This window comes from Lepidochelys olivacea (genome assembly GCF_965140295.1).
Source record: "Lepidochelys olivacea isolate rLepOli2 genome assembly, chromosome: 1".
Taxonomy (NCBI): domain Eukaryota; kingdom Metazoa; phylum Chordata; order Testudines; family Cheloniidae; genus Lepidochelys; species Lepidochelys olivacea.
Window position 1 is genome coordinate 249,729,882 of NC_140411.1, and position 19,170 is coordinate 249,749,051.

Consider the following 19,170-nt stretch of genomic DNA (forward strand, 5'->3'; position numbering starts at 1 on the left):
CCAAGGCAGGCCCTTTCGAAGTTTTCTAAGAAGGCCTCAGTATCATCACCTGCCTTGTAGGTGGGGAACTTTCTGGGATGGGAAGTGGTACCTGGAGAAGGATTGCTAGGGTTTGTTGGTATATTCTGCTGGGCATTTATCCTCTCCATCTCCTCCACATGCTTCCTTGCCTCCATTTCCCTCTTGTGGGCAGCCTCCTGTACCTCCTTCTCCAGCCGCATGAGTTCTATCTGTCTTTCATGTTCCCTTTGTTTTTCCTCAGCCTGAAATTTGGCTAATTCCAGCTGTAGTCGAGCCGAGGATTTGGCCATTCTAACCTCTCTGTTTTTAACTAACTTTACACCCGAGGTTTAGAACTAAACAAACAAAACTTGGCTGTAAAATTTTGCTGTGCTGGAATAGAATACCTATTCTCTGATAGTGATTGTCAGCCTACAGAAAAAGACAATTCCCTTGTCTCTGCTCTGGGCCCAAATTAAAGCAAAAAACCTCCAACTACTTGGAAACCTGCTTACCCAGCCCAAAGAAAAAAAAATTTCTTTTCAAACCTGTGCTCCTTGTAAAACAAAAAAAAAAATCAAAATCCTAAAAAAAACCCTGCCACTTTTGTCTCCAGGCAAATGGGTAGAGCACACACCCCCTATTTACTTTTAGGAAGAAAAGAAAAAAAAAACCTCTGGGTTGGAAGACTGTGAATTTCCCTGCAGGAGTTAAGTACCCTGCCTCCAGGCAAAGAAAACCTGCAATTCACAAGATAATCCCCTTTTGTCTCTGCTTGGCCACAAAGCAGAGAGAAACCAAGCTGCTTTCAGTTTCAAAGCTGCTTCCTGGACTTCCTAAAAATTCCTTTTTAAAATCTGTATTTCTAGTTCAAAAAATCTCAACTGGATCTCAAAATGATTTCAGGTTAATCCCACCACTGTGCCACCATGTCACGGTTCCTCCCCCACTCTGAACTCTAGGGTACAGATGTGGGGACCTGCATGAAAAACCTCCTAAGCTTATCTTTACCAGCTTAGGTCAAAACTTCCCCAAGGTACAAAATATTACACCTTGGGCTGGCCGCTACCACCACCAAACTAATACTGGTTACTGGGGAAGAGCTGTTTGGACGCGTCCTTCCCCCCAAAACCTTGCACCCCACTTCCTGGACAAGGTTTGGTAAAAAGCCTCACCAATTTGCTTAGGCGACTACAGATCCAGACCCTTGGATCTTAAGAACAACGAACAATCCTCCCAACACTTGCACCCCCCCTTTCCTGGGAAATGTTGGATAAAAAGCCTCACCAATTTGCATAGGTGACCACAGACCCAAACCCTTGGATCTGAGAACAATGAAAAAGCATTCAGTGTTTTACAAGAAGACTTTTAATAAAAAATAGAAGTAAATAGAAATAAAGAAATCCCCCCTGTAAAATCAGGATGGTAGATATCTTACAGGGTAATTAGATTCAAAAACATAGAGAACCCCTCTAGGCAAAACCTTAAGTTACAAAAAAGATACACAGACAGAAATAGTTATTCTATTCAGCACAATTCTTTTCTCAGCCATTTAAAGAAATCATAATCTAACACGTACCTAGCTAGATTACTTACTAAAAGTTCTAAGACTCCATTCCTGGTCTATCCCTGGCCAAGACGACTACAGACAGACACAGACCCTTTGTTTCTCTCCCTCCTCCCAGCTTTTGAAAGTATCTTGTCTCCTCATTGGTCATTTTGGTCAGGTGCCAGCGAGGTTACCTTTAGCTTCTTAACCCTTTACAGGTGAGAGGAGCTTTCCCCTGGCCAGGAGGGATTTCAAAGGGGTTTACCCTTCCCTTTATATTTATGACAGACACCATCATAAGACTAACATTTCCTTTTCATTTGTAACCAGGGAAATTTCTGGCTTTCTACCACAGCCCTTGATGGGTGGTAAATTCCTCTTATTCTCCTTCCATCTTCCTCCAAGGAAATCCTCTACAACCCTGTTGGGGGCCTCAAAACTCCCCTCACCCTTAAAGACCATAGAATGGCACCCCGGTTTCTTCTCCAGAAAATTTAGAGCCCATCAGATCTTAGCTGACTAGAGCAATTGTATTGCAAGATGGAAGAAACTCCCTTCTCCACCCCAGAGGATGAGCAGGCTGAGAATCAAGTCCCAGATCTCATATATGTCAGACCATTTACCAAAATATCAACTAGCTAACTCATTTCTCAGTTTTAACGAGTTTTAAAACAATTATGTGTTATAAAATATTTGCTTAATAGATGTTTATTGTGTTTGGTTAAAAATTTTGGCTTTTGTACAGGTGATAAAATGGTGCAATAGTTTGGTCAAATGTTCGCTCAGTAACATCATTGAAGCAACCGCCTGGATTAGAGCTCTGCAGTGTGGGAATGGTGCAGATGCTGTGAGTGCTTTGGCTATGGCATTTGAAGATCCCACCTGCCAGGTGGTATACTTGGTCACTGATGCACTCTCTGAGAGTGCTTCAGAGGAAATCTGTAGCCTTCTTGCAGAGACTGGAGAGGAACGCCCAGTGCACACTGTGTACTTGGTAGAAAAGCCAGGTGACCATGAAAGCAGCACACAAAAAGAAATGGAGAAAGTAGCCAGACAGTCTGGAGGATCCTTTCAGGTGATCACCCCACACCCTCCTGGAGCTTCAGAAGAGGTAAGTCAATAACAGCAGTTTTAGATTAAATGAATGTTTGGTAATCCCCATCCTCATAAACAAAATTTCACAAAACCAGAGCTAGGGCAGAGGAATATTTCTCTCTAGAAAGGTGGCCACTACAATTTTGTCTGGCTACCTGCAAACAGAGCTGCCTGTGACTAAAGAAAGGAAATAAATTCAGAATCTCTGTTAAAGATTATGTCAGAAATTTCAAGATTGCACATGCACACAGTTGTTCTAATGAGTACTCTCTCCCTTTCTGTAGTGCTCACAACTTTAGACTCATACTTGGGAGTGTAGTGCATGCAGTATGCTCTACCTCAGGGGAAGGGGAGCATCTCATAGTGCTCTTGAACAGCAATACCTGAGACCAGTATTAGGGATCAAATTTAGATATATATATATAGGTGCAAACCCGTTGACTTCACCAGACCTGGATTTGGCCTGTGAAGTGGTGCAGATAGGCTTTCAAATGAACTGATTCCAGCTTTTGAAAAGAGAGACTATGGTCTTGGGGAATGAGGTGGAGATCCTGGAGGAAGCCCTTGCAAAGAACGTATACCTTACTCCTGCCAATTGATTTCACATTTACCATGCGAGCTGTCTGTGCAGCAGTGTTGGCTACAGTAGGTCCAAATATCTTTTTAGACATCCCATTGGTATATGGGTCACCATCAGCAGGTAACATTGAATATTGTCCTTCTAAAAAAATAACAGTAATGTTAAGCAATGCATTTAGTAAACAAAATATTAATAACACTTGGCATTTGTCTAGCATTGGTCTTCACAGATTTTTTTCACAGTGTGGATCACATCTTAATAAAAGGGTTATGCAGGGCACTTGGACACTGACAAGAAACACACGATCATTTAGCTATCATATGTTAACATCTTTGATTTATTTTGTATTTATATTCTAGTCTCTTAATGTTCTTCCTTTTAAACCTTTAGATTGCTTGAAATAGGAGAAATCAACTATAGTACACTTATAAAAGCTCATATACAACATTGAGAGGTGTGGTTAAGAACCAAGATAGATTGCTGAATTTTGTTTGTGTATGGATTAAGGCTTTAAATATAAAATAACTGGTTTAAGGATTTATGGCTTCATTCAGAAATTAGTTTAATTTTCTGCTTCTCCTTCCTGTTTTCCAGGTAAACCCAGGGTGTACCTCAAGCATCCATTGTTGCAATGTTATCAGTAAATACCCCTCTTGTTCTCTGCTGATGAGTCATCCCAAAGCACAGTAAGTTCAAAATGTGGAGCATGGGACTACCAAAACCATCAGAGTAGTAGCTCAATTTGATAACCTAGCGAAGGAAACAACTTGGAAACCACCCCAGGTTTGGGTGGGTTTTCTTTGGCTTTAATTTTCATAAATTGCAGAAATCTGCATTATCTATTGTGAGAATCTTAATGCCTTCTTAGAACATACCACTATTCTGTTTCCACAGCTTTCCTATATGTGTCTGTGCAAATTCCCCTACTATACCTCTGACAACCTTGACAAAGGAAGATTTAATGGACTGGTCCCTAGAGGCTCCCCATTTGCTGAGGGGGGCCCAAGTCCTGGCTAGAAGAGAGACTGATGGATATTATTATCTGGGCCACATTGCCCAAGAGGTGAAAGTAAGTCTTTAATGTAAATGATGGTTGTAAGTGATTCCTCTTTGGGTCACATGTGATGTTTCTCCCTATCCCTCACCTTGGGCTTCACTAGGATGGGTCTCCTTTGGCTATCCCATCTCTCTCTCTCTTGCTGGATGGGTATTAAGCTATCCTGCAGTGGCTCACAATTGTGGGAATCAACCTAAGGGTAGACTGTTAGGAAACCAGGCACAAACCCCACACTGGTTGTGACTTCTATATGTAGATGTCACTAATCAATTATCAAGTGTCAACTCCTCAGGCAGACAGTCTCCTTGAGTACTCTGATGTATCTCGCCACCCAGATAAGTGTATTTTTGTGATTGATGGTCCCTTACACCAAAGATCACAGCAATCCTCAGGTTACTCTCAGTCCCAAAGGACCAGTCACTTACCCTAGGCCAATTGCACTTTAGATCTCACACCAAAGACGACATTTGCAGTCAATGCTATAACAAACTATCTAAAGATTTATTATATAGGAAAAGGAAACAAGAGTTATTTACAAGGTTAAAGCAGGTAAGCATATATACACACAAATGAGTTCCAATCTTAAGCTTTAAAAAGTAATAGAAGCTTCCATAATAAGCAAGCTCTATATGTCCTTTAGGGATAACCCAGGCTAAGCACTGAGGATCTTTTGCTTATGCTTAGTAATCCTTGCCACTCAGAGTCCAAGCAGCATAAAGATACAGTTCCTCCCTGTTAGGGATTTTATTTGCTTCTCCTTCATGTGTTTTGAGCTGCAAACTCAGCTGATGGAAGGAAATCACTTGCATGACTCCTTTTCATGAGGGGGGGATAGCAATCAACAAACTTTTGTCCTCTCTGATGTTTCACAATAGTTTACCTGGGCCTTTCTTTTGAGACAGGACATAACACCTTCTGTTGGAAATCAGCACTTTACACTAATTAATGTCTCCTGTCTGGTGACTTACACAGTCACAGAGACTTATAATACAAATGCTTAAATATTACCTTACAATATGGGGTACAGATGTTAGAAGTGAGATTAATACATGCAGCATCTTACAAGCATTCAATAAAGTCTAAACACTAAGCACATTTTTATAATTCTAACGCCTGTTTACACACAGGTGAGCCAGAATGGTTCCAGCAGTGTATTTGTCAGTGTTCCACTGAGGCTTGAGGTCCTTGGCATGAGCTGGTATCTGGGATTTCCTAATCATGTTGTTCTTTGCTTTTCAATGACTCTTAGCTGTTTACAGCAAGGAGTCTTGCAATCAGAAGGAGACACATTTTTGGTGAATGCAGTAAGTTGTCACTCAGAGCCAGTCACAGCCAGCAAGTTCTTTATATCGCCTTCACCTAGTTCCACCCAAGCTGGAAGCAAAGTCTAGCAGCTAAACAACGCTTGGAAAAAAATCGAACAAACTAAAATGCCCCTCTCCTGGATCCCTTTCTCCACAGGCATCTCTGCTGGGGTGGGTTTTTTTGACTCCCCTCTCTCTCAGTGGCAGCCTCTGTTGTTCCCCGGGTCTCTGCAGCAGAACTCCTGCCATCGGGTGGCCTGGCCCCCAAGACTTCCCTTTCTGGGGGAATATGCCACAAGGGCCAGAATATGCCAGTACAGTGCTCTTTGTTCAGAGGGCATGGCCGTTGTATAACAAGTGGACAAAGATGCTTTTGTTTTGGAGCCGATCTCTGTAGTTATCGACTAAAGACAGGTTTCAGAGTGGTAGCCATGTTAGTCTGTGTCAGCAAAAGCAACGAGGAGTACTTGTGGCACCTTAGAGACTAACAAATTTATTTGGGCATAAGCTTTCATGGGCTTTAGGTTTTCTAAAGAAGGGAATGCTCACTGAAGAATTTCATTGGTATGAATTCTGTTTGGTTTTTAAGATGACATAATCTCAGGCCTCCTTTGCTTTCTTCTCTTTGGAAATGTGCAATCAGCAACCTTTTATGGTCAACTGAGTATTTCACAGCCATACAAGGAAAAGCTGGGTATAGAACCAGGGTTTGAGCTAAGGATCACTTAAATTAAACAAATGTGACTATCAAATGTGCAGAGTCACTCCCTGTATGAAATCCTCAATACAGTTCATATAAGTCATTGTTTTGTGAGGGAAAAGGAAAATGCTATCAAAGCCCTACAGAGGTTGTTTTATCTGGGCCAGTGGTCATCAAACATTTTGCAAGATGATGTGACTGAGTTCAGGATGAGGATACTAGGGGGCAGGCTGGCTGATATAGTGGCTCTATATCAGCATTGTTAACTCTGTGACCCACCCTAATAGTGGAAAAGACCATGCCCTCTGTTGTTTTAATCAGGAGGGAAGCAGACTGTTTTGGGAAAAACAGAATAAAAGGGTGTTGGCTTCTTGGCACTTGTAGAATTTAACACTGAGCTTTCCCAACAATTTGCCAGTTGTGGAGCAGAGGAATTGCCTGAATTACTCCCCACTCCTAGGGTGGATGCTCAGATTAAAGCAGTAAAAATTATGGCATTGGGAGTATTTTACCATTTTATTTTCCCCTTTATTACTATGTAACTGACCATGCAGCAAAAAGCAGTCTGTCTTGGCAACCCTTTTTCAACTGACTGGGGTGATAGAGGTCTTCCTTAGCATGGCAGTTGTGCTGCTCATCTCCAGTGAACACAATTCTGGCAAGATCCAAGAGTGGAGGGAGGGGAGGGCTTTACCTGGTAATCCGCTGTGGTCTTCAAGCTCTTTAACTACCCTTAAAGCCTGATTTGGACAGAACAGAGTTAAAAAAAAAAAGTAGTGTTCTAGATTCAGTGGGTTCTCCGACCATGTGCTATTTTTTGGAATTTCTGCCAGTTGCCTCTCCCTAGTGTTAGCAGCCCCTAGCCCCTGTGTTTGGCCATTTGTGGGACTCACCTGTTTGTCTTGCATACCACATGGTTTAATCCTGCAGGGCTCCAGGGAACGTTTTTTAATCGAGTTTGAGAGAAGTCGGCTGCTGAAAGGCAAGGTACAGTTTCGCATGCAAGAAACACCCCTCTATGACATTATCCACTATGAAGATGCCAGGCGACAGCCACTGGCTCCAGGAGACAGAGTCTTGGCACCATGGGAGGCTAAAGGTGAACGATATGGCCCAGGCACTGTACTAAAGGCTGCAGAGAGCTGTGAAGCACAGTTAGGTACAGTACATTTTTTCCCATTATTATTTATATTGGAGTAGCACCTTGAAGTGTGCTAGACACTATACAGAGAGAAAAGCACAGTGTCTGCCACAAGGAGCATACAATCTGTAATATCTTCCTCTCTTCTTTCCGTCTCTTTTCCTTTCAGTGCTGCTGAATAACCTTTTCCTGTTCAATGCCAGAATTTTGTGCTGCTTCATGAATCAACCTGTAGGGCTGCTTTGTGAATGGGGACTTCGAAAGCATTTAATCTGTTGTGGAGCCAGGTGATACCACTTCTGACATAAAGAGAAAAAAAAGGGTTCTGGGGCCTCTCATGTACCCAGATGATTTAGGCTACTCTCCAGATGCATATTGGGTGAAATCCTGGCTTCACTGAAGTCAGTGGGAGTTTTGTATTGACTTCAGTGAAGACAGGATTTTACCATTGTCTTCTCAGTAAGTTTGAAAGAGATGAGTGTGAATCCTAAATATATAAAGCAAAGCCACTTTTAAATGGTTACAAAATCTTTCCCTGCTTTCTATAGTACAAGATTGTGTTTCATCTCCAGGTCTCCAAGAGGTCAATCAGGCATGTTTTTGGCATGCTTCTAAAGTGCTGTTTGTCATTTATTTCTATTTGCAGCCAGTGGAAATAGCAGAGTGCTGGTCAATTTCTGGAATGGTCAGACTAAGAAGGTGTCCTCTGACTTAGCTGTACGGATTCCTCTGCCCCTGAGCGAACGCATCATCCTGGAACTTCAGATGCCATTAGTAGCCAGGCAAATGTTGGTGGACTCAAGCTCAGACTATCCCTACATTGTGACACCTGGTTACAGAGCTTCAGGGCATTGCAGACAGGATCTAGTTTGCTGGCAGGGTTCCACACAGGTTCAGTCATGTCCTAACTGCAGCTCTGGATGTTCCTCACTTTGCCATTGCTGCCTTAGAGCCTGGTTGCCCATTAGGCCCACAGTGAACAGAGCACAACCAGAAGATGTCCTGATCCCAGGAACAAGCCTGACCAAAGAAGAGCTGAGCAGGAAGATAGAAGAGCAGCTGTCTAAAGGGAGAGTCCCCATTTCAGAAAGGGTCTCCACAGAGGAAGATAAAAAGGAAAAGAAGAAGAGACTAAAGAAAGAAAATGCCCCTAAAGATTTAGGATCCTGTGTGAAGATAGGAAACAAGGTTACAGAACCCAAGAAGGTAGAGAGTGCTTCATACTGACTATGGTATTACAACATCCTTTGCTATAGTTGCAGTAATATCCTGTGATTCTGTTTTCTGTGGCAAAAACTTATTAAAAATACTGGACTAGATTATCATGTATAATTGAGCTCTGCTAAGGATGCGGAAATCATAGATGGCTTTCTACCATCTTTCTGAGCCTTTGATCTAGGGAATAGCTGGGCTCTCATTCATTCTCTGGCACTGGCTGGAATAGACTCCTAGTGGCTACTCCACTTGCTCAGGATCACTGGAGCACAACACAATCTAGCCACACCTCATCCTGCCTTGGCATGCCCCCTTTGCAGTGTGGGTATGGGCAGGGCAGGCTGTTGCTAAGATGGTTTTGTACCACTCAGTGATTCCCCTACAGAAGGAATCCCTATTCACCCTGTTAAGGCAGCTGCATCCATGACACAAAGGGGTAGGACTAAGAGTGAGGATCTGGACTATATTGGTTCCACACTCAGGTATTTTTGGCATGTTTATTGGTTCCAGGGTAACTTGTATGTTTCACTCTTAACATTTGATTTGCTTGGTTATTGTTGTTCTGCATTAATATATGAAATAATACAGTGTTAAATGCACATACAAAGATAACATTTATTGCATCAGATGTCTGTACAATTAACTGGCAGCATACCTACTGCCCATGTATAAATCATGGTAATTGCTTGTACAAGTATAGGCATTTTTGTGCACACTAATCAGTCTCTTTGGCTTTAACAAATATGGTCCCCCAAAGATTTTTAAACCAAAGAGTAGAATGAAGATTTTTTTTTATACACAAGCACTTTGTAATACTAAACAGTCCTTCAGAATTCAGGGTTTTCATTTTATTTTCTTTGTTTGTAATGTAAATAATTCCTTGGGCTGATTGTTAGAAGCCGATTCTCAGTTAGTATAAATTGTCAGAGTTCCATTCATAGATTAATACATTTTAAGTCCAGAAGGGACCATTATGATAATCTAGTTGAACTTCCTTCATAAAACAAGCCAGAGAACCTCACTCAGTAACTTGAAATCACTGGTGTTATGACAATTTACACAACGGAGGATCCCCACCGAGATTTTGCAATTTAATAATGAATGCATTTCTTCCTTTTCTGTTTAATGTGGTGCTCATGGAAGGGCAGGCTATCAGCTAGAATGAGGCCTAGTTCATGCAGGTATTGTGCATTAGCTTCTTCATGTGGCTCTCCAGGGAACCACAATTCTGATTTACCTCACCTCCTACTAGTGTGTGTCTGCCAATGCACCTTATTCCTGGCCTGCTACTCCAATTTTGGGTCCCTTTAATGCAGAAATATTGCCAGTTGTGGGGTAGCTTTTACATACAGACAAACCTAAGAAATGGGCAGAAACACCTATGTTTAAAGACTTCAGTTATTCCTTGAGTAAAGAAACCAGTTTTATTTTCCTTCTGAAACCCCAGTTTCAATAAGTTTGGCTTGCTTGTCAAAATGACAGTAAAGTCTGTCACCGCTGTGTCAGCAATGGTGACTCCTCTCCAAGCAACATTTCCCTCCAGCTGAAGGCTCCCCAGTCATTCAAGTAGTATCAGCCAGGGTTAGTTTACACTAACCATGGGATTAGTGCAGTAATGACAAGATCATACGGTAGCTTATTTTGTAAATTCATGTTACTGACACATTCTACTCCCCACTGGCTAAGCATTTTGATAGTTTCCTGTTGTTTCCAGAGCCCTCAGAAGGAGATGGCTTCAGCAGATTTGATGGGAGATGCTCGTGCCATGCTTGATATTGCTGTCCACCCAAACACCTGCCTAATGGAGTCAATGCACAATGACAAAGAAGACAGCAAACACTGTGGGGCTGATCCCGAGTCTCTTCTGAAGAATGAACCTGGTATTGATATTGTATCAACTAGCTGTTTCATACAAGCCTAGGACATGCCATATCAGATGAGAGCATTGGTTCTTCCTGTCTGGTTTCTTGTCTTTGTCAGTATTTCATTCCTGGTGCCTTAAAGGAAGATGAAAAAACACCATAATGCATCTGGTCAATCGTGCTCTGCTATGCTTAGGGGCTAGTGGTTGTGCACTATGGTGATTTACTTACCTTCCTCTGAGACATGAACAGTTCCTTTCGGGCTCCTGCAGCTGCCACCTTCCCTGAAGTAAGAGCTTTGATTGCCCCATTTTAGCATGCACTACAAATTTTATTAGTCCTAAAGCTATCCTACCCTTTTTAAAATCTGACTGTAGTATTTGACTGGACTGCCTGTGGCAAAGGATTTCACAAGCTGACTATAATCTTTGTGAAGAAATACATGCTCTTCTTTGTTCTGCTTTTTAATTGCCACTTTAATTTAAGAGATTAGTGCTCTTTAATTGCACTGTGTAACCCCTTATTCTAGTATTATAAAAAAGGTTCATAGTCTAAAATATCTTTTAATTAAGTCCCCTTTAACCAATGCCCTCCTCACTTAAGAGAGATCTGTGAGATGTACAGGCAACTGGGAGTGGATTCCAAAGGCCAAAAGCCTCCTCCAGCCACATCACCTATTTAGTGCCATTGTTCCATTCCCTGTCCTGCCTCCTACGAGGAGAGGCTGAAGCTGGTATAGCAGAGGTGAACATTTCCTCACAGCCAGGATTTCCAACAGCATTCCCTACAGTAACTCCTACTGAGGGAGGCTCAGTAGATGTGAGCACAGTCAATGCTTCATCCCAGTTACTGGGTAAAAACTCCTCCTTTTCTATGTTGGCAGGATTATTTTTGAAAGTGGTGACCATCCTGTGGTCACTAAAATGCTCTCATTTCCTTGGGAAGAAATGTTAGTACTTACTGGTAATAAAAAGATCTTGCTTAAATGCATTTTACTTTAACACATTTTTCTGTCTATCTGTTCACCATTTTGTAAGGTGTCCATCACCTTTTATATCTCTAATTTGTCTGAAAGCTCTTTTTCAGTCCAGCATGACAGAAGCTCCAGCTCAGCATCACCCAAGGAACCCTCCTGTGAAAGCACATGCTTTCGGCACTTCCAGTCTCCAAGCTATGTTTGACCGAGTGGATCAATCACTGAAGAAAGACCGCTTGACCATTGAATCAGTTCTGCATATACAGAGACCCCACAGCGCTCCGAGTATACAGGTTAAGAGCGCACAAGATTTTCTAGGAAAAATAAAGCCAACATTTGTTATTGCTGACCCAATGCCTGGTCAATGTCTGTTTAAATCAGTTGAACAGATTCATGATTGGCTTGTGCCACAAAGTTCTTTTTGTCAATTTCCGGAAAGGTTACTTCCATAAGAGCCTAATTAGAAGTAAGGAAATCTGATCTCTGATTGGCTAAGTGCCAGGAGAATGAGTTGACTACTGGACACTGGCTCAAATTCTCCAGTGCAGCCAACTCCCATTATCCTTAGCCATCTCTGTGCCAGCATAAATTAGACAGCCTAAGGGCTGCTCTAATTTATGTTGATTGTCAAGAGGACAGGGATACCTGGCCATGCCCCAGTCACACTCTTTGCTGGCAGCTGGAGGTGTAGGTACCTCTACCGTATTGTGGGGGAATCCTCCAATGGTGTAATCCTCCGGGGCAGGCTATGCTGTTTTAAGGGCTGCCTTATGTGGGGAGTGAGGTTCAAAGCAGCTAACCCAATCTGGCCCAATTAGTTCCTGGCCATTAGGTTCACAGGATTTATTCACATGGCATGGTATAAATCAATTAGCATGGCCTCATTTTTGTCCATTTTATGATGACATGTACTGCAACAGAAGATACATACAAACATCAAACCCCCATCAATACATGCTGTCATTGTCCAGGAACAGGACATTTTCTTGTATGCTGATATTAATACTTAGCCCTTCTGTGGAGCTTTTCGTCTTCATATACTGACTAATCCTCAATCATCTTTGCAAGATATAGACAATAATTCTTCTTTTACAGATAAGGAAACCAAGGAACAGAGCAGTTAAGTGACTAGCCCAAGGCCATAGGGGGAGTCCATGTGAAAGCTGGGATGAAAATTGAGGGTGTACTAGTCCTCAATACTGTGTTCTAACCACTAGATCAGTGGTTCTCAACCAGGGGTACATGTACCCCTGGGGGTACGCAGAGGTCTTCCAGGGGGTACATTAACTCCTCTAATTATTTGCCTAGTTTTACAACAGGCTACATAAAAAGCACTAGTGAAATTGGTACCAACTAAAATTTCATCCAGACAATGACTTCTTTATATTGCCCTATATACTATACACTGAAATGTAAGTACAATATTTATTATATTGATTTTATAATTATGTGGTAAAAATAAGAAACTAAGCACTTTTTCATAATAGTGTACTGTGACACTTTTGTATTTTTATGTCTGATTTTGTAAGCAAGTAGTTTTTAAGTGAGGTGAAATGTGAGGGTACACAAGACAAATCAGACTCCTGAAAGGGGAACAGTAGTCTGGAAAAGTTGAGAGCCACTGCACTAGATCACACCGCTTTTTCATCTTCCATTTATAAAGCACCTTTTAATTTTTTGAAGTTTCACTTTATTTGTTTTAAATCTTTCCAACTGTAACACATTAAGCATGAACCACTTACAGGGCCTAGGTTTTGCAAATTAATACACATGCCACACAGCAAAGAATAGCAAAACACTTGAGAGATTTTGCAAAAATACCTACAGCTTCAGACACTGACTTTTTAATTAAAAAGCAGCAGAAACATTACATGAGCCTTCTAGGGACAATCAGGAAAATAGGGAAGGCAATTGCAGCCTCAAGTTCCTAAAGCAACAGAACTATAGCTTATTGTTATTTAAATTAAAACTTGGATCTGAAGCTTCAGTGATTAATTACAGGATGATTTGCCTCCCTTCAGGTACACTTGTGTTAGGAGTACACTGCATATTCAGGAGACAAAGTAAACACTGCACAATGAGATAAAAACTCAGTGGATACTTCATTGCTCATGCTTTTCATCCCTAAGGATATGCTTTTACAAACGGCAAATAAGAAACACTCTCCAGCACTAAAATACAGCCACTTCTTATGTGAAACATGGCAACTACTCACCTCTGGATACATTACACCCCAGGAAGTGACAAATATAATATCTGTTCAAAACTACAGGGAGAAATTTCCTTTGCCATAGGTAGGCAGAATGTAGTTATCCCCACTGGAATTTGTTAGCACATGTAGGTTAATACCCCAAACTCTTGTAAAATCCAAAGTGGGATTTTTAATAACCACAAGTGGTCAGAACCTCTGTTCTAATCCAAAAGTTGCTGTAACAACAACATAGGGCAGTTCTGTGTATTGCATAAATGCTGACTAAGCTGCAACAGTGCTGCCAACTGAATTGTGAATACCATTTCTTGAAGTACCTGGATTTTCCTTCACCCAGCTAGTTATAGACCATGCTTGACCTGTCCATAGAGTTGCTCTGAGAGCTCATGAATGTCGTTGGAAAACTAAGCCTTACTGATTATACAGGACTTCAGTTTACATTAGGAACAAACCTTTACTGATATTAAGGACTTTTTCCTTCAGAAATCAGTCACCAAAGGTGCAACTCAAGAGAGCCTGAGAAAGATGAACTTCAACACAGCCAGGATTGAGCACAGAAGGCAGCAAGCGGAGCAGAGACAGCAGAAGAGGGAACAACAGCAAGAGGCAGAAGGCCTCAAACGGCAGTTGATGCGCGACAGCAGGCGGTAATGGTGTGGGGTGCAGGTGGAAGGTCAGAGCGTGGAGGAAAGATTTCAGCAACTCCTGAGGGTTCTCCATGTCTTTATAAGTACCGGGTATTCTGTAGTGCGTGCTTCCTGAGCTAGTCCTTTAGTACTATTTATTTTAAATGTTTATAGAGTGTTCCCCCACCCTAGTGGCTGAATGGTGGTCACAGTTGTCCATTTAGAGCCTAAGACTTGGAGGGGTTGAGCACCCTCAACTCCCATCCACTTCTGAGGGAAGGGAGGGCACTTACCACCTTGCAGGATTGGGCCCTTAAATAGTACAGTTGGTTTAGTTATGGTTATGAAATGTACTCCTGCCCTCCCCAGCAGCTGGAGTTTACCTTCTTCTTCCTGCAATTTGATTAACTGATGAATTTCCAGTGGTGACTCATGAAATCCGAGACATCTTTTAGAATGAAAACATTCTTATATTTTGTTATGAGTCAGAGGAGTCAAAATTATGCCCAGCTGAGGAATCTCCATTGGTCACTTTCCTGCGAGGGCAACACCTAATTGCATGCAATAGAGCAGGACCACAGTTGTCCTCATCTTTGGGCTTGCCTACACAAGGAGTTATTCCTAATTAATTCCCAGTATGGATGCTCTCATTCTGGAATAAGAGTGCCTTCTTCTGAATTAGCATAATCCACTTTAGAAGTGGATTATGCTAATTCAGAAGAAGACACTCTTACTCTGGAATAACAGCATCTACACAGGAAATTAATCAGGAATAGATATTCCACTTTGAATTCACACCCTACCTTAATTCAAATTGACTTTCCTGTGTAGACAAGCCTCATCTTGATCTGATCTCAGCATATGCTGGTGAAGAAAAAATAGTGTATGTTGGGACCTGCGGAGTCAGGTTGCATCTCTATTGAAGATTAAGGTAGTCTTGGGCTATATTGTAGACTGTAAATGCAGGCTTGCATTTGGCAACAAATTGCAGTTTAGCCACCCCTGTTCTAACAGTAACAAAACTGGGCACAATAAGACAGGAAGTAAAGTACATGTTGGCTTGAAATTGCAAGATGAACAGAGGGATGTAGAATGTAATAGCTAGCGATGGTTGCAAACTTTAGACAAAAACAAAATTTCACATTTTTTTTTACTATTTTCCCACCATCTGTAGTAATTATTTGAGCAGGAATTTGTCCAGGAGACTGGGGTTAATCTCCTTAACCTTGCAAAAAGTGGTATTCTGGCTTCAATGTCCAAAAATTGTCAGGACTTCTGGCTTACATCCTATTCATTGACATTGACATTTTCCCTTTGTTTCGCTTGGTTTCTGACAAGCTTTCTGGAAATTCTGTTTTGGACACAGACAGCGGTCTCTTCAGAGGACACTGCAAAGCTTGGAGAAGCAACTGGAGTACAATAACATGGTCTGCCAGCACATGGCAAAGCTCCAGACTGGCAGGGCAGAGAGGAGCAGAAAGGAGTCCTCCTTGCAGGAAGAGAAGAAGAGAAAGGAGAGTCAAAGGCTGCAATTCTTAAAGGCACAGCGCTTGCAGAGAGAGGAGTTGCAGGTAGAATACAACCAGAGGAACTATGATCAAGATAAAAAGAGGCAGGTAAGGGCTATTTCACTGCTTTTCTTGGACTCTTCCTTCTCCTATACTGGAAGCAATGCACTGTCTAAAATAGTGATATTATTTGGAGATACAAATGTGAAATGTGAATTTAACATATACAAACTGATGAAAGGAGAGACGGAGATGTCCATATCTCTAAGGACTATTTCAAAATGCTGCATGCCAGCCTTCTGTAGCAGGAGTCCATCCAGAGAACTGTTTAGAAGGTGCTAGCTGTGGCAAATTCACAACTACCCCATTCCCTATTTCTACCAGTAACAGGCACTGGATGGAACTGAGCCTGAGAGCTGGTTATAGGACTTCAAACATCCTTTCACTCCCTTTGCTGTAGGATTTGCTGAGGAGCAGAATGCAATCCCGGCAGGAGACCCTAGAACAAGAAATCCAGGAGCAGGACACCCATCAGAGGAAGCGTGAGGATGCCAAATGGAGAGCATTCCAAAATCGGGACCATTTCCAACAGAAGCTGGAAAAGGAGTGCCAAAAACATCATCACCTCCAGCAGTACCTCAGAGAGCAGAATCTTTTGATGCTCCGGGCCTCGCTGCTGTCATAAAAAGCCTTTCGCGTAGGCAAGTAGGCCTCTGAGCATTGTAAATCTTGTAAGTATGAGTCCGTGTGCTGGGCCTAGAAAATGGTGCTACTGAAACAAGCAGATTTATTATTATTAGAGCTATCTGATAGCTCCCCTTCATCACAGCCAGAGGGCCTTTTCAGGTATGTGTCACTTATATGCCTTTCTTTTTGGAGAGTCTAACCCATCTATCCAATGTGAAGAGACCCAGCTGTCTGGCTTCCTTGTGCCTTATGTGCTACACGTGTGGTAGTCTAGCAGATGGAGACAGCCCAGGTCAGGGCTAGGGATGATAATGCACAGCAAACGAGAGAGGAATTTGCAGTGTGATTTGCTACCACAAAAAAACAGCGCAATGTTGAGTTTCGGACATAGGCATCCCAGGGAGCAGGAAGGTGAGAGGCCCTGCCTGTGGGACTCCAATGAGAGCATCCCTGCAATACTGCATTCAGTTCTGAGCCCCTCAGTGAAAGGAAGATGGCAATGAATTGGAAGGACTGAAGTATCATAATGATTAAAGTCAAAATAAAAATACTGTATAACTTAGCCAGTGAAGAGGAACATTAGGCTGTAAACACCAAGGAAGGAGAATAATTATTTAGGCTTCTACAAGAGGTATGCTTAGGAGTAGGGACATAAAAATAAGAAACATTTGAATGTCAGGAAAAGCTTCCAGAAAGCACAGTCTGTTAAGCTGTGGATTACTTTCCCATAGGAATTGTGGAAGCCCCATCCCTGTAGCCATTTTAAACTAGCCTTTAGGCACAGCCAAAGCAAATCTATTGTTGTGAACAATTCAGCACTGGCAAGGGGGTGAACCATGTGACTAGGTGTGACACTCTCAGGGCCGGTGCAACCACTAGGTGAAATAGGCGGTCGCCTAGGGCACCAAGTGGTTGGGGGCGGCCGTGGAGCGGAGGTGAGCTGGGGCAGGGGGGCGTGGCGAGGGCCGCCTGCAGCAAGTAATGGGGGGGGGCGGTGCACAGGGGAACTGCTCCCCACCCCAGCTCACCTCTGCTCCGCCTCCTCCCCTGAGCACTGCCCCGCGCTGCTTCTCTCCCTCCCAGGCTTTTCGTGCCAAACAGCTGATTGGGGCCGCAAGCCTGGGAGGTGGGAGAAGCGGCGGCATGCTTGGGGAGGAGGCGGAGTAGAGGTGAGCCGGGTGGGGAATTGCTGCACGCGGCTCCCTGGGCTGAGGGAGGGGGCGGCAGGAAGCTGCCGCACAGCTCCCTGGGCTGAGGGGAGGGAGGGAGAAAGGGGGCGGCAGGGAGTTGCCGCAGGGGGGGCACCTCAGGGCGACGGGGCAGGTGCAAGGTGGAAGTTTCACCTAGGGCGCGAAACATCCTTGCACTGGCTCTGGACACTCTGTACCTCAAAGTAGCACCCTGGAGCCCCCATATTCACTACTGTGATATGATTAGGATGTGTTTCGTACAAAGTATGCCTTGTGAGGTATCATTTTAAAAGTTTTAATCTGTTGAACATTAATCTCCTGTTAGATTGTGCGTGCTGTCATTATATGTGAAGTTATGCTATATGTTGTGAGGTTGGGCACACACACAAGCAGCCTTTCAGTTACAACAAAGGAGAAGCCATCAATAGCCAGGCAGCAATAATAGCTCATCAACACACAATTCACTATCCCAGAGACTTCTCAGAGAAGGCACGTACACCATGGGGGTGGACTAACCCACATCACAGCAAAGATCTTTCCGGCAGGCTGGAAGAAAGCATAAAAGAGAGGCAGTGACCTCATCATCACTTGGCCTTTCTTCCCAGCCAACTCAACACCTGGAAGAATGTCTGGTGGACAAAGACTTTGAACTGGGGAAGGTTGGTCCCAGGTTGGAAGGTAATCCCAGCCTCTGTACTGAGGAACTGTAAAATACTTGGACCATCTGTTAGGGTGAGAAAAGCTGTTTGATTCAACTCTTGCTTAGACTAAAAGTTTAGGATTTTGAATGCATGTGTGCATTTTTATTTTCTCTGACCTTTATGCCTATCACTTAAAATCTATCTTTCTGTAGTTAATAAATCTGTTTTATATTTTACCTAAAACTGTGTGTTTTGATGGACGTGCTTGGGAAGTCTCAGCTCAGATTACCAAGGCTAGTACATGTCCACTTTCCTATGAAGGAGAGGCTGTAGGGAGCCAGGGTGGCCTCCCTCCTAACCAGGGGGTAAAAAGCCACTCTCTCAGCCTGAGTGGGCTGGGCCAGGCGAAGCTTACTCCACCCCCCCTGAAGGGGAGGGTTGGAACAGGAACTCTAGGATGAAATTACAAGAGCTGCCATTTCTCATGCTTCTTGCAGAAACAGATTAGCAGCTGGAGAACAGGAAGTATTTCCTTCCTGATGCCCGTGATACCATATAGAAGCTTTCAGCACTGGTCACTGCCATAGACAAGCTGTCAGCTCTGCTGTACAGTCCTACATTTTTCCCCTGCATGTAGCCTTCCCAGCAAGGGGATGGGAGGCTACAAGAGCCTTGCTTGGAAACCGCAAGTATCTTTAAAGCATCACACCCAGACTAATACAGGCTACTGCTACTTCCACGTGTTTTTCTTTCCACTCCTGTGAGGGGTGATGACTGTCACTTTTGTGAATGCCAGTCCACTGCCTGGCATCATCAGGTATCCATGTCAA

General features: G+C 43.0%; 1 protein-coding gene across 1 annotated transcript in view; it reads left to right on the forward strand.

Moving 5' to 3' along the window:
- Positions 1-18,546, forward strand: part of LOC311522088 (uncharacterized protein) — a gene marked incomplete at its 5' end in the record, with an annotated part of 27,133 nt that extends 8,587 nt beyond the window's left edge. Inside the window, 10 exons of the mRNA XM_084631001.1 lie at positions 2,295-2,660; positions 3,819-3,910; positions 4,119-4,293; positions 7,216-7,444; positions 8,073-8,632; positions 10,356-10,521; positions 11,579-11,772; positions 14,172-14,335; positions 15,681-15,930; positions 16,283-18,546. Of these exons, the coding sequence (XP_084487127.1) occupies positions 2,295-2,660; positions 3,819-3,910; positions 4,119-4,293; positions 7,216-7,444; positions 8,073-8,632; positions 10,356-10,521; positions 11,579-11,772; positions 14,172-14,335; positions 15,681-15,930; positions 16,283-16,507 (2,421 nt within the window). The 3' untranslated portion in view covers positions 16,508-18,546. The remainder of the gene's footprint in view (positions 1-2,294; positions 2,661-3,818; positions 3,911-4,118; positions 4,294-7,215; positions 7,445-8,072; positions 8,633-10,355; positions 10,522-11,578; positions 11,773-14,171; positions 14,336-15,680; positions 15,931-16,282) is intronic.
- Between the last annotated feature and the right edge of the window lie 624 nt (positions 18,547-19,170).